The 14816-nt window shown below is 39.4% G+C and overlaps 1 protein-coding gene across 3 annotated transcripts in view; it reads right to left on the reverse strand.

Moving 5' to 3' along the window:
* NR3C2 (nuclear receptor subfamily 3 group C member 2) overlaps window positions 1–14816 on the reverse strand; it is a 188462-nt gene that overhangs the window by 43568 nt on the left and 130078 nt on the right. For all 3 annotated transcript variants that reach the window (XM_060778863.2, XM_060778862.2, XM_060778861.2), the window contains exons 4-6: window positions 13568–13684; window positions 2024–2359; window positions 388–532 (exon numbers count right to left, since the gene is read on the reverse strand). In XM_060778863.2, coding sequence (XP_060634846.2) covers window positions 388–532; window positions 2024–2359; window positions 13568–13684 — 598 coding nt within the window. The remainder of the gene's footprint in view (window positions 1–387; window positions 533–2023; window positions 2360–13567; window positions 13685–14816) is intronic.

The following is a 14816-nucleotide window of genomic DNA, read 5'->3' on the forward strand; positions in this document are numbered from 1 at the left end:
TATACTACTGACAAAAGAACTATTTCTGTGAATGGGAGGGAAAAACTAGCGGTTTAGATATTCACATATCCTACAAAGCAGATAGCTTTTCCAAGCAACCATGGATACCAAAACAGAATATTTCCTGTTAATCCAGTTTGCATGTCAGCTAAAGTATGCCAAAAACAGCTGAATGCTGGCGCTTTGAAAACACTGCTCTCTAAAATGTCAGATACAAATCAAATGGATTGGTGATAGGGGGAATGGTTGTCAAAAAGCCCTTTCAATGTGCTCATTCTTCAGTGGTTATAACCCTTTCACAAGACTTCTACCTTTGCACATCAGGTTTCACAGTGCTCTACTTCCTCTTTCTTTAAAAAACCCCCAAAAATTTAACAGGTAACTTACTCATTAAAGACTAAATCAGGAGCGAAATAGAGGAACTGGCTGTTTGTATGCCTGTATGATCTCCAGCTCAAGGCAAATGATGATAAGCACATCCAAGAATACTGGATTAGAGTAATTTGGTCCTCAAGAGGCAAGTTTCTGAAACCTGGAGAATACAAGAACCAATTTTCAAAAAACAACATACAAACATCAATGGTATTGCACATTAACTACCTTGCCATCGTCTAAATTTGAGGCATAAATCCCAATGCCTTTGCATTACACAAGTTATTAAAATCATTTCTTAACAGTGAAGACCCAGAAGCAATTAATTTATGAAAAGAAAATCTGACAGAAATACTCTTAATTTACAATAAAGTAGACAATATGCCTAGCAGTACTTAGATGTAATGCTCTCTTAAGCTGAAATGCCTCTGTTTGTCCTAGCACGTGCCTCTTTCATGTTTGTATCTTGCATTCCAGAAAGCTTGGCAAGGGAAACAAGGGCTTAATCTTATTAATGTTTGTTAATTACTGATCTACTTAAGGTCTAGTGCAGTGGCTCCCCACCTTTTTTTGACCAGGGACCACTCTCCAACATTGGTGCCAAAAGGATTACGAATCAGTTTTTGGTCAACTTTAGATTCGGTGTGGTTATTTGAGGTGCCGATTCAGAAAATTGCATTGGATAGACCACATCAGTTCTAGTTTCTGATATGCCACCCAGTATATCCACATAAAACCATATTTAATTATCTAGAACTGATGTGGTAATAGTAATCTTTTGTGGGTAGTCAGCCTCTCCCCTCCCGACATCCCCATTGCCTCGGCACTTTAAGAGGGTTTTATGAGACCATTGCCACATGGTTTTGAGGCAACAATGTAGTAATGGTAAGGCTGCGAACCATATTTTCATTCTTGTGGACCACTGGTGGTCCATGGACCACAGGCTGGGAATCACTGGTCTAGTGAGATACTCTGCACCCTTATCCCTGATGTCAAGGGAGTGAGGTCTAGCATACTCAATAACATGGGGAATCTGTTTGGCCTTTTTAGAGGAGGTGCAGTCTTTATTGATTTCACAGTATCCGGAGCTAAATGCTGACAACTGCTACAGATTCAAGAACAGAGACATAATGACCCATAATTCAGATTAATAACGGAAAACTAGGGAGCTTCAAAGACGTATAAAATAGGATGCAAGATTCTTACAGAAAAGGATGATGATGTTATTATAAAAGAGGCTCCCTTTTTCTTAAAGTTGATTGCTAAATATTAATATATTCTAAATAAATATAAAAATTTAATTTAGGCAACAGTTCATGGAAAATATATTTATTCACTGTTTATTCAAGATAGTTACCTAGTTCAATTTCCATTCCAGGCAAACAGTGGACTACTGGTTAAAACAGGAAGCTACTAATTAAATCTTGATACAGAGGAAGCATTATCATCCAGTCTTTTGCAAAAAGATAAAGCCTTTTTTTTTTTTTTACATTAAACCCAATATGTTATAAATTCAGAGGCTGGGCAATTCAAATCATATTAAACTCCTGAAGTATACACTCAAAAGTTCTTTAGTCTACTGTCCTGGGAATTATAGTTGAAACATACTTTTTCAAGTATGGTATAAGGTTGTAATACCGTATATTCTTACCTGGAAGTATCTTTGCCCATTTTACCACCTGAATCATCTGCTTTCCAGCAAGACGGTTTAAAGTGGAGAGTAGATGTTCTGCTGTATCTGGCTTTGAGCTATCATATCCTGCATATACAATTTCAGGTTCAATGTTCTCTAGGACCATGGCAGGCGAGGGAGTTAATGCTGGTGAAACGGCAGACAAGTGAGGAACGAGGGCTGTGTTTACAGAAGGTTCCTTGGATGGAGCAATATAGGTAGTGCCTTCTTCTGGACTTTGGGGAGGTGGTTGCTGCTGCTGCTGCGGTTCTTCGTGGATTCCTTTTAACTTGCCCAGCTTTTTGGACTTCCGTGCTGTGAAAAAAAGAGAAGATGTGTAAAAACAATGAAACAGTTTTAGAGACATGGCAGTTATCAGCCTTCTTGCCCTCTTTCAAAAAATGGAAGGTAGCGATGGTCGTTCAGAGGACAATAACCACATCAAGCAAAAAGTCTAATAAAGACCAGAAATGACTAATGATCTTGCCTTTTAAAAGAATAACATATACATAAAAGAAAGCAAAAGTATATCCCAAATATATCTCAACTTTTAATGCATTTCTCCCTTGTTCACATAGAATCAGGTAAGAATAATTAATTCTCCTAAAAGCACCTAGACACCCATCACAAACCACTTAACTTTCTCTTTGTTCACTGAATCACTTTCAACTCTTGTCATTCTTTTGTTACCCTCTCAGTATTCTCTCGCAAGTTTGCTCTTTAAAATACAACTGCATGGATTCACCAAGACAAAAGAAATCAAGTAAGTGTTCCAAGTAAAGAGTGTCAGCTTTAAATGGTTAGACACAGGCTAACTGACCAATTCATTTTCTTTGTATTCCCTCAAAGGGGTGGCATGAGCTATTTTACCACCTAAGCTGAAGAACAAGATGACACCCCCTCCTGAATTCCACATACAGAAGCTGATTGGATTTCCAGGTGAATCTTGCTTCAATGGTGAGGATGGACCAGAATTTGCTATTATACCTTAAGGCAATAGACCAGTTTAAGGGTGCAAGACATACTGGCTGAGATCCCACACCAAAAAGGAGCAGAATAGAACTCCATCTGCACAATTCATGCATCACCATCCTGCTAACTATCAACCTTCAATGGATGCTTCTTACTGATGGAGAAATGGAGGAGTCAATTCAGAGAAGAAAGATGCAGCTAGTCTGGGCTACTGGAGGGAGAAATTAGGGAATGCTCACCAATAACCTTCCTTTTCTCCTCAGAACAAGGACCAGCCACTTCCTCCTCCTCTGAGTTGTCTCCTCACTCTACCTCCTCAGATTATTTCTTAGGCTTGACAGTTATGCAGAGGGAGAACTGCTGGCCAGCAATTGTTGAGTCCTTTTTATTTGAAATTTTATTTGAAACATTTATATTCTGCCCTTCTCACCCTGCAGGGGACTCAGGGTTCGAGCACAACATATATACAACAAACATTCAATGCCGGGACATAAAACCATAAATATACACAAACACTAAAATCACTTATATCCACTTTAAAATCAGTTGCTTAAAAAACATTCTTAGGACACCATTCTATTATTGCCTCACTGCACTGCCCCAAAGGCTTGGTCCCACAGCCAGGTCTTCCATCCTTCTGAAGGACAGGAGGGAGGGTGCTGATCTAATATTGTCAGGAAGGGAGTTCGATAGCCCGGGGGGGGGGGGGGGGAGGCAATCACTGAGAAGGCCCTGTTGTCCCCGCCAAATGCGCCTGTGCTGGTGGTGGGACCGAGAGCAGGGCCTCTCCAGAAGATCTTAGCTTTCGTGGAGGTTTGTAAAGGGAGATTTTTGGAGGATCATTACAGAGAAAGGCTACTTATAGCTAGCAGACACCTTCTCCTTACAGTTGCAATAAATCTAACTTCCTTCCTTTGCAAGTGCAACTGCTAGTGTAATTTAGCCCAGTGTATAAAAAATTATTTTATTTAAAACATTTATATTCCGCCCTTCTCACCCTGCAGGGGACTCAGGGCGAAGCACAACATATATACGGCAAACATTCAATGCCAGGACATAAAACCATAAATATATACAAACATTAAAATCACTTCTATCCACATTAAAAGTTGCTTAAAAACTATCTCAGGACTTCATTTTGCCTCATTACACTGCTTCAAAGGCTTGGTCCCACAGTCAGATCTTCACCATCCTTCTGAAGGACAGGAGGAAGGGGCTGATCTAATATTGCCAGGAAGGGAGTTCCATAACCGGGGGGCAATCACTGAGAAGGCCCTGTCTCTCATCCCCGCCAAACGCGTCTGTGATGGTGGTAGGGCAGAGAGCAGGGCCTCCCCAGAATGGCCCTCAACTCTTCACCCAATGCAGCCCATGGTCCTCTCACAAAAATGAGGGAACATTCCAAAAAGTGAGGGAGATAGAGTAAGAATAGGCAGGGGGAATGCAGAATCCGAAAAGATAGAGTATGTTAACTTTAAAAATATGCATTTTTTTTAAAAAAAATCAGTTGTTGTGAGGGTAGGGGGAATAGCATTTACTCTGTAAGTCCCCTAAGGTGGGGACTAGTTCTATTGTACTTGGTAAAATGTCATATACACTGACCTCTTTCTTTTCTCTCTTTTCCTCTTTCTTACATATGTATGTAAAGCCTAACATTCTCTATTGCAATGTCACTAAACCTTAGGGATCCTAAGAACAAAAAGCACTAAGCAAACTCTGTTCTCAGTAGGATTTTCCCCCATGCACACACACACACACACAAACACACACAAATAGTCCTATTCCAAAAGTACTGCATGATTTCAAGCTTGCTACTAACAAATTGAATAGGAAATCAATATCCTACAGTAATTACAGTTTTTTACCTAAAGGTGATATGTTTCAGCCCTGATATGTGACGACTTTGGACAAATTACCATCAAATCTTCTCCTATTCTTCACAAATCAAATCACCTCCCCACCCATTCTCGAAATGTAACTGGAGTGACAAGTTGCTATGTAGTACATTTTTACAACTTCTACTTCCCGAGTCAGCCAAGGACAAACTATCTCCAAAGAGCACAGTCTGTCAAGAGAATCACAGAACTATATGGAGTTGCCTATCACCTTGGTGAATCTTCAATGTAACGTAATGAAGATTCTGAACTGCCAGCTTTTTAGGTGCAGTATATTTCATTTTGTGACAAACACATAATCAAGTGTGTAGTCTCCAAGTGCTTTGTACAGTTCCATTGCTGGAATGGGTGAAGTATACAAATCTATGTACTCCAAGTTATCCATCTAAAGAATGATAAATATCCACTCACTATCAAAGTTTCTCAAGCTCAGTGTCAATTTAAAAAACACCTACTGCATTAATTTATTTACTGTGCATGGCATGAATTTCAATATCTCTTTGAAAGACAACTAACCTAATAGAGATTGAGGATTGCTGCAAATATATTCAGTTCTATATTAAGAATGAATGTCCAAACACTCTTATCCTCAATCTTTTGCATCTTGTGAAATAAAAACAAGATCAAGACACCTTGCTTTACCATCTTAGAACCAATTTCTATTCTGTTCTGGGATAAGATTCATGCAAACTGACTGAGATTAATTTTACAGGAACATAATCCAAAACATGAACAAAGCCATGTTTCCAATGGAAACTTTAAAAGTACACCTTTTAAAGAATATATTTGATATATATTTTGAAAGGATCTTGGATTTACTGAAACAGATTTTAGAAATGCCCATTTGTGATCCTGAAATAAGTAGCTGTCATCTTCTCAGTTATAATGGCCTTGGGTAGATTAAGATAAGGTAAAGATAAAGGTAGTCCCTTGACATTAAGTCCAGTCATGTCTGACTCTGGGGTGTGGTGCTCATCTCCATTTCTAAGCCGAAGAGCCAGCGTTGTCCGTAGACACCTCCAAGGTCATGTGGCCGGCATGACTGCATGGAGCGCCATTACCTTCCCGCCGGAGCGGTACCTATTGATCTACTCACATTTGCATGTTTTCGAACTGCTAGGTTGGCAGAAGCTAGGGCTGACAGCGAAAGCTCACGCCGCTCCCTGGAATCGAACCTGCGACCTTTCGATCAACAAGCTCAGCAGCTCAGTGCTTTAACCCACTGCGCCACCGGGCCCCCCATTAAGATGTGTCCCCCAAATAGGATATCTCCTTTAAGTACATATATTTTTCAGCAGTGAAACAATAACTTCCTTGGGCAGGGCATATTGTGCAACCATATTATTGGGATATACAGAGAACTCCAGATTAAGATAAACGTAAAAAAAAAACTTATGCAAATGAGAAGCCAAATTCAGGAGTCAAAATGAAGCTTCTTTTGCAGAACGAAAATATTTATATTAGTTTTTCGATATCTGATATAGACTGCTGATATTCAACAGAAATTGTTGTGTCTGCACAACTATCAGGGTGCTAGAATTGCCGAAGGTATACCTCCATTTATCTTACTGAAGTTTTCCTGGAATCGAGGCAGCTAAAAATGACAATGCCCAGAGGGCTTTAATGTCTCTGTTAAGATTGGATGGACATTTGTCAATGGACAAGTCTAGATAATTCCTTTTTGCAAAATCATTTTGGATGCAGTCAAAGTGTTGACGTCCAAACTTGGAAAGTCAAGTGAAGATTGGATTAGTGAAGTTAAAGAACAGCAATGACACGAAGTTTGACATTGGGTGTGCTGAAGAATGACTTCTGCTGCAGAAAAACAAGCAGCAATGTGGGGAGAAAAGATGAAATTGCTTGGCTGGGAGGCACTAACTCTCCTCCACCCCAATGATTCTTCACAACAAGGCATTCAGTGTTGCAGGGATCTTTTAGACTGAACTGCTATGGCAATAAACCAAGAAAAAGGATTTCCCCTCACTTGTTTCCAAAATACTTGAGCCTAAGTCATTCAGTGAAGCTGAACAGTGGGAGATTCAGAAGAGACAAAAGGAACCATTAAACTGTGGAATACAATGCCATAAGATGTAGTGATAGTTGCCAACCTGGATGGCTTTAAAAGAGGATTAGATAAATTTACAGAGGATAAGGCTATCAGTAACGACTAGTCATGATGGCTATATATTACCTCCAGGATCAGAGGGGAGTATGCCTTTGAAAATACCAGTTGCTAGGGAACATGAGCAGCATGGTGCTATTCTGCTTATGCCCTGATTTTGGGTTTTTGAGAGACATCTGGTTAGTAGCTGTGGGAACAAAATGCTGAACTAGATAGGCTTTTCAACTGGTCCTCCTGGATTCTTCTTCGTTCTTAAATTGATCCACATTCTCAAATTTTTCAGGAAGAACAAAGTCCTCTATAACACACTTCTCCAAGAGATGCTGTACTATCATCAGAATAAGAAAAGCGATTATAGGGCAAAGTAACATGACACTAACCAGTAGAAGTCAGAAATATTTCTTGACTGATATTTCGCAAAACAAAAACCAGAGATGATACCAGAACTGAAGATAAAGGTCTATGGCTTCTTAGTAATTCCACACTGACTTTGCTGTTAAGATCTCTAGCTGGCATGTCCTGTGGAGTCTCATTTGCAACATGCTGATTCCTATTTTATTTGCTGCAGTCTGTATCTTAAAGGATCTTGTTAAGAAGTAGCCCCAGAGATATTTGGCTAGGCTAAGTCTTTATTTCTGTGCTTTTATGATAAAACATCATCTTTTGCTTCAATAGACTGTACAGGCAGTCCCCCACTAACGAAAAAAATAGGTTCTGTAGGTTTGTTCTAAAGTTGACTTTGTATGTAAGTTGGAACAGGTACCTTTTAAAGTGCAACTCTAACCAAATATATATATATTATTTAGCTTTGGACAACATAGGGAAGGGTTAACACCCTTGTAGTGTTTGTTTTGCTGTCTTTGCCCCTCACTTTCTGTCCCTGTGATAACTGGATTTTGACAAATTTAGCTTGTTGTGGAAACAAGGATTTGTGAGGAAGCTTCAGTGGAGATCCCCTTTCCCCATGATAACTCTTTTAGGAGTGACAACAACACTTTTTGTTATTTCACGCATTCTTAACCATGAGTCTTTTGTAAGTCGGATGTTTGCAATTCGGGGACTGCCTGTATATTGGTAATGCAAAACTCCCTTGTTGCAACAGCTTCATCACTGGGCAATTCAAAACATTGGTTATGATCTATAAACACAAATACAGCAAAGATCCTGGTTGTTCAAATATGGATCTGCCTGTGTTTGAGATCTCCTAGATAGGCCTTTCTATCTCTCCTCCCTCTGAGGGACATGTGGTAGGAAAATAGGAGAATACTTTCTTGGTGGCTGTTCTAAGGCTCTAGAACAGGCATCCTCAAACTGCGGCCCTCCAGCTGTTTGGGCCTCTAACTCCCGGAAGCCCTAACGAGCTTGTTCAATTGCCATGAATTCTGGGTGTTGAAGACCCAAACAGCTGGAGGGCCACAGTTTGAGGATGCCTGCTCTAGAATTCCCTTCCCAAAGACTTACATCTTGGTATCTTTCTGCAGATCTTTGAGGTCTGATTTCTTAGGGGAAGGAACCTCACATAATGGAACGGACTGTATATTTGGGGTTTTGTTTTGATGTTTGATGTTTTAATTGGTTTTAATTTTCTGATAACTTAATTGTATTTTTAACTTCTGTGTACTGTAAATTTTTCATTATGTTTGTTTTAACTGTTGTAAGTGACCTTCAGAGACAAGATATAAATAAACAGAAGGAGAGTATGGAGAAAAATAATGAAGAATAAGAATGCAAAGAATGAAAAATGAAAGTTAATGTCTCATTCTATTCAAGAGATTGCTCAGGCTGAGCCACAATTGAGAGAACAAAAACAATAGAGGGCGAGATAAAAATACAGCCAAGTCAGGTATTACATGGACAAGCAACTACATGAAGGGTAGGGAGCAATTCTCACTCCCATGGTCACATAGGCTGCACCACTGTCTAAATTGTGCTTGATGGTGTTTTGAGATCTTTTGATTTACAGCCATTTTTGCAACTTGATGGATTAAAAGGCCTCTGGGACTGGGTTGGTAAGCCAAACTGCCACATTTGCTGGTGACTTGGGACCATTTTGGCTGGGTTTGTGGTAAAACCTACATGGGAATTCATGCCGGTGTTTAGTGGCTTTGGGCATCACCAGGGGCCACATGTTTGGAGACTGGGCCACATGCTATCCACTGTCTTCATCTGTGCTGAACTGTTTTGATCAACACTGTACTGAAAGCTTGGAAGTTACCTTTAAAAAAGTAACTTGGGAATATTGATAAGGCCACCAGGCTGCAATATTTTTAAACAGATTTTAATTGAATTGATTTAGTGTTTTTATCTGTATGTAATTATTGGATTTTGTTATGTATTTTATTGTGTGTATATGGGGGCATTGAATAATTGCTGGCTGTAAGCAATTGCTGGTGTAAGTAAAAAAATATTTCAAAAAATATTTGAAATAAATAAAGAAAGAAAGAATATTGGGCAGCCCCAAAAGTCACTTTTCCAAGCTCTGTATTTACCATTCTATCATAGTGTCTGACAAACAGCTTAGGGTATCATGCATAATAAATTAGCCTGCCTGCTCCCAGATGGATGTGTATAGTGAGCTAGGAAGGTTTAAATAATAGGATGAGGTGAGGAGAATATATTCGTGGTGGTAGGGTGAACAAAACCCAAAACATAGTTGAGACACACAGCAGACTTGGATGTGAAGCAGAAAGTTTAAAGCAAATAACACCTGATGAGAAATCACCAAGTCATTTGTTGCCAGCAACTTGGATCTACTTCAGGTCCTGTCTTCCAAGCACAGCTAGTGCTGCTTAATTTATGAAAACTGAAAAGATCAAGGCCCCAGGTGGTCTGCCTCCAAGCTACAGACACACTCAGATTACATTACAGGCCAGAATGAAGATGCCCTACATGACAACATGGAAGATAAATAGGCAAAACTGTCGTCATTGCTTGAAATTCAAAAAGGAAAATTAACACTAAAAGAATAGGTAACAGAGCATAACACAAAATATCTTCTAGATTCTATTTGAAGTTAATAGTCAAAGGACATTGCATCTTTTGTTAGAGCCTTTCAATTCAAAGTGCAGGTTCTTACCTACAAAGCCCTGAACAGTTTGGGACCTGCCTACCTGCGTGACTGCATTTCCCTCTATGAACCCACACGATCTCTCCAATCTTACGGAGAGGCTCTCCTCTCGCTCCCGCCTCGATTGCAAATGCGACTGGTGGGGACGAGGGAGAGGGCCTTCTCTGTAGTGGCCCCTTGGCTCTGGAATTCGCTCCCCAGAGATATTAGGCAGGCCCCCACCCTGACAATCTTCAGGAGGAGTCTGAAAATTTGGCTGTTCCGATGTACCTTTAATGATTGATTACATGATAATCCCTGACCAAACTCTGCATAAAATGCCCTCAGAAGCACTTTATTTTCTTGTTGTGCAATTAAATCCTACCTTATCCCCCGGAGCCCCTTCCTGATATTTTACATTGCCCTATCTCCTAGTGTTTAAAATTTTAACCCTTGAATTTGGCCCTGCCCATGGTGATCATTTTTAATGCCTTAATGTTTTGATTTTATATTGTTGTGTTACTTATATACATTGATTTTGTATTTTAGGTTATTTTATTTTCTTATTTCCTGTTGTGTTTTGTGTTATATTGTGTATATTGTATTGATGGGCATGGCCTCATGTAAGCCGCTCCAAGTCCCCTTGGGGAGATGGTGGCGGGGTATAAATAAAGTTTTATTATTATTATTTATTCAGTTAAGCACCCAAATTCTGGGGCTTGCTATATATTTAACTGATTAATTATTTAGACAATGCTAAACTATCTTATGCTGTGATAACTTCTCTGTTCAACACAATCTTTGGAGGCTATCAGTGGTAGAAGAGTGCACCAAGTTCCAGATTTGTCTATTTTTCGAAATAAACACATGGAATCTATGCAACACAATCTACTACGGCATTACATATAACAGGTACCCAACTGGCTATCAATGCCAGTTGCAAAGAATGCAGTGAGGGCTAGGGTTCAAATCTCTGGAGGATTCTCTGTCTGGGTGCAGTGGTGCTCTGGTAATGCTCAGGAACCCTCTCTTCTTTGGGCAATTCTCAAGAGAAAGGACTCAAAGTTTAAATTCCAGAAGTAGGTTATTTTCTGCACTGGATACTTCACCAAAATGTTTAATGCAAAAGTGTTTTATTTATCAAAAACAGAATGATTTTGTGTTTTGAAATCCAGAATCAGCAAAAGCAGGAAAGTGTCTTATTTCTACAGCACCTCTAGTTCCTCCTTGATTTTTTTGGCATTGTCCCCTAGCTAACATACACACCCTCAACTATCTTTATTGCTGGCTTTGTTAAAATAGTGTTTCTCTGCAAGAGTCAAAAACTGACCCATCCCAGTTTCTCTCCTGTTGTTTCCACGCCCAATTATTCCCTTTGACAGAGCCATTCCATAGATTTCTCTGCTCCTGTTTTTGGCCTTTATCCCTATGTCTTTTCTTTTCTTCAGCATTTTTCTATCCTCTGATCATCAAACCCCTGCTACTTAGAAACACAGATTTGCTGATTCTTAAGAGTTAGGAGAGGTCATACGGGACATGTATTCCAACCTCATGCCATGGAGGAATATACAATAACAGCAATTCTGACAGATTACCATCCAGCCTCTGTTTAAATATCTCCAAAGAATGAGACTCCATTACATTTGGAGTCAACTCAGCATATTCCACTGCCAAATAGCTCTTAATGCTAGGAAGTTCTTTCTAATGTTTAGGTGGAATCTCTTGTCCTGCCTGAATCCATTGCTCCATGTTCTAGTCTCAATAGTAACACAAAACAAGCTCGCCCCCTCCTCAAAATGACATTGTTTTAAACATGGCTATCATGCTATGTCTCAACCTTCTCAACAGACTAAGCACAATGTATTGTCGAAGGCTTTCATGGCTGGAATCACTGGATTGTTGTAGGTTTTTCGGGCTGTATGGCCATGTTCTAGAAGCATTCTCTCCTGACATTTTGCCTGCATCTATGGTAGGCATCCTTAGAGGTTGTGAGGTCAACCTCTGAGGATGCCTGCCATAGATGCAGGCGAAATGCCAGGAGAGAATGCTTCTAGAACATGGCCATACAGCCCAAAAAACCTACAACCCAGACTAAGCACACTCAGCTCCCTAAGCCACTCAAGGGTTCCAAAACTTTTGATATTTTGGTTGCCTATTTCATTTATTTAACTATTTAATTTAACAGCATGTTTATCACTATGAATTCATCAGCATGTCCACAATGAACCCTTTTTGTTGTAAATACTGGCCAAAAAATAAAAAAAATAATGTCATGTCAATTGTATGTATTTTTTATAGGTAGAATGTACTTGATGAGTTCAAAGAAATTTTGCAATTGATTGTCTCCACGTGCTCCATTAAGCCTTGCAGAGTAAAGGTAGCCTCCAATCTCCAGGCTAAAAATCTGCCCCCTTTCCTAGATGCTGTATTAATCAGAGAAGAAGAAACACTGTATATTTAGGTGAACTTCGTCTGTTTGGCAGGTCCAAAGAAATGAAGCTGATCACTGTATTTGCAAGGAAGGGAGCTGCCTGTCCTCAGCGGCTTTGAAAGACCACCACACAAGGACAGAAAACTATATTGCTGCAACCTAAGATCCAACAGCAGTGGTTCTCAACCTGTGGGTCACTAGGTGTTTTGGCCTACAACTCCCAGAAGTCCTAGCTCATTTACCAGCTGTTAGGATTTCTGGGAGTTAAAGGCCAAAACATCTGGGGACCCACAGGCAGAGAACCACTGTCCTACAGTATTTGGTTCAACATCAGGCTTTGTTTTTTGACTTCCTACTTGGCAGGATCAGCATTTGTGGGAGAATAGTAGCGAAACTGGTCCCTCTCAGAAGATAAAAGGCCCTTGTTGGCTCCTGATCCAACAGGGCAACTTTGGCTAATGATGAAAATAACCTTCACTGCTTATCTGACCCTGGTTTTGGTAGTTTTCCAGTGCTACCAATGCAGTTTCCAAAGCCTCATCACCCCCTCCCCAGCATAGTTATACACCAGTAAATGGGACCTTGGCTTCCCATTGACGTCATCCTAATTATGCAGTTAAATAACATTTGATTATATTTTATTACAATTATTTTGTTTTGCTGGGCTGAAATTAGCATGAAATTCCAGCAGATAAGACAGAGCTTGAACTTTCCTTTGGCTACATTTGTTTAGATATTCTTTTAGAATGTTCCTACAGCAGAAAAAAAATGCAAAACTCCTGATGTTTTAATCCTCTTAGCTGTATGAAACTCCACTGAAATTACTGTCATCATTTAACACCCACCTTACTTATTCAGAGCTATAAAATACATATTTCAAAAAAAAATTCTTAGAACGACAATAGGGTAGAATACTTTTGTACAATACTTCGTTCTTAGGTGAGAAATTCAAGATAAAACTTCTGAGATCTTCCAGCTGACACTAGTTTAAGAACAGTACATGTTTGAGAGGTGAGGAGTGAAATGAAAATATGCGTATCTCCTACTGCATCCTTACCTCCCAAGTTCATTCCAGCTTGGAGACATTTCTGTAATCGGCAAGCTGGACAGTTTTTTCTTCGAATCTTATCAATTATGCAGTCATTCCGTCCTGCACATAAATAGTTGTGCTGCCCTGCAATGACAAAAAATAGCATAACTTATCCTTCAGCTTATACAGTTAAATAAACAGCATTGACAAAAATAAACAGCATAAGTTACCTTTCAATTTATACAGTTAAATAAACCCAGCCTACTACAGTAATCCACTGGCCTGAACTAGAGTAGCCCCATTGAATCAATTGTTGAATGGAAGGAAGGCACAAAGGAGCTATTAAACTGAACACTGAGAACCAAAAGGTAAAAAGTTGGAGATTTTTAAGAAGGCAACTGAAGATATGAGAGAGATTTCTAAATTTAGAACAAGATTAAAACTCAGCCTCTCCCTGGGGTTGTCCAATGGGATTGATATCCAATAGAATAGGAATGTGCAGGCTGTGGCTTTTCAGATATTCTTGGAATCCAATTCTCATAGTTCCTGGTCAATAGCTATGCTGTCCAGGGCTGATGGAAGCTAGAGTTCAACAACCTAGAAAGCCAACAACCTTTTGAGCTCCATGCATGACAAGAATATTTCCATTTAGTTTGGTTTCAAAGTGAAATCAAAGTATGACTCCATTTGTTTTTGTAAATTTTTTTGGAGTACAGTTTCATTATATGGGCAGAGGCCACAAGGGGGTGCTAGACAGAGAAGGATAGTCCGTTGGGGGCGGGGCAGATTGAATAAAGAAAACTATTTTCTCTCATTTTCGCTAGTTATTCCCACTTCCCATTTCATAAACGAGGTTTTTTCCCCCAATAGTGAGAGGTGAGGGAAATAAATAATGGTTTTTCAACCTCACTCCACCCAGGGTAAAATGGACTATCCTTCTCTGTCTAGCACCTCCTTGTGGCCTCCGCTCGGATAATGAAACCATTTTTTTAGAAGTTTACATTTTGAAAAAATATCAAAATCAAAATTTGCAATATAAGCAAAGTAAATTTAATATGAATAGGGTAATTATCACTTCAGTCTGCTTTCCCAAGAATATTATTGAAATAGAAACCTTTCACAGACCCTGAATGTGATACACTGGATAAAAGTAAACAATTATATATTGCAAGTTTTATCTTGAAGTTCTCACGGAGTTACATATCACCATTCTTAAATTCAGCAAAGCATCTGCTAGTCAAATCCACAGGGATTTGTTAGTTAAATGTTTATCAAG

The sequence above is a fragment of the Anolis sagrei genome, chromosome 5, assembly GCF_037176765.1.
Source record: "Anolis sagrei isolate rAnoSag1 chromosome 5, rAnoSag1.mat, whole genome shotgun sequence".
Lineage (NCBI taxonomy): Eukaryota > Metazoa > Chordata > Lepidosauria > Squamata > Dactyloidae > Anolis > Anolis sagrei.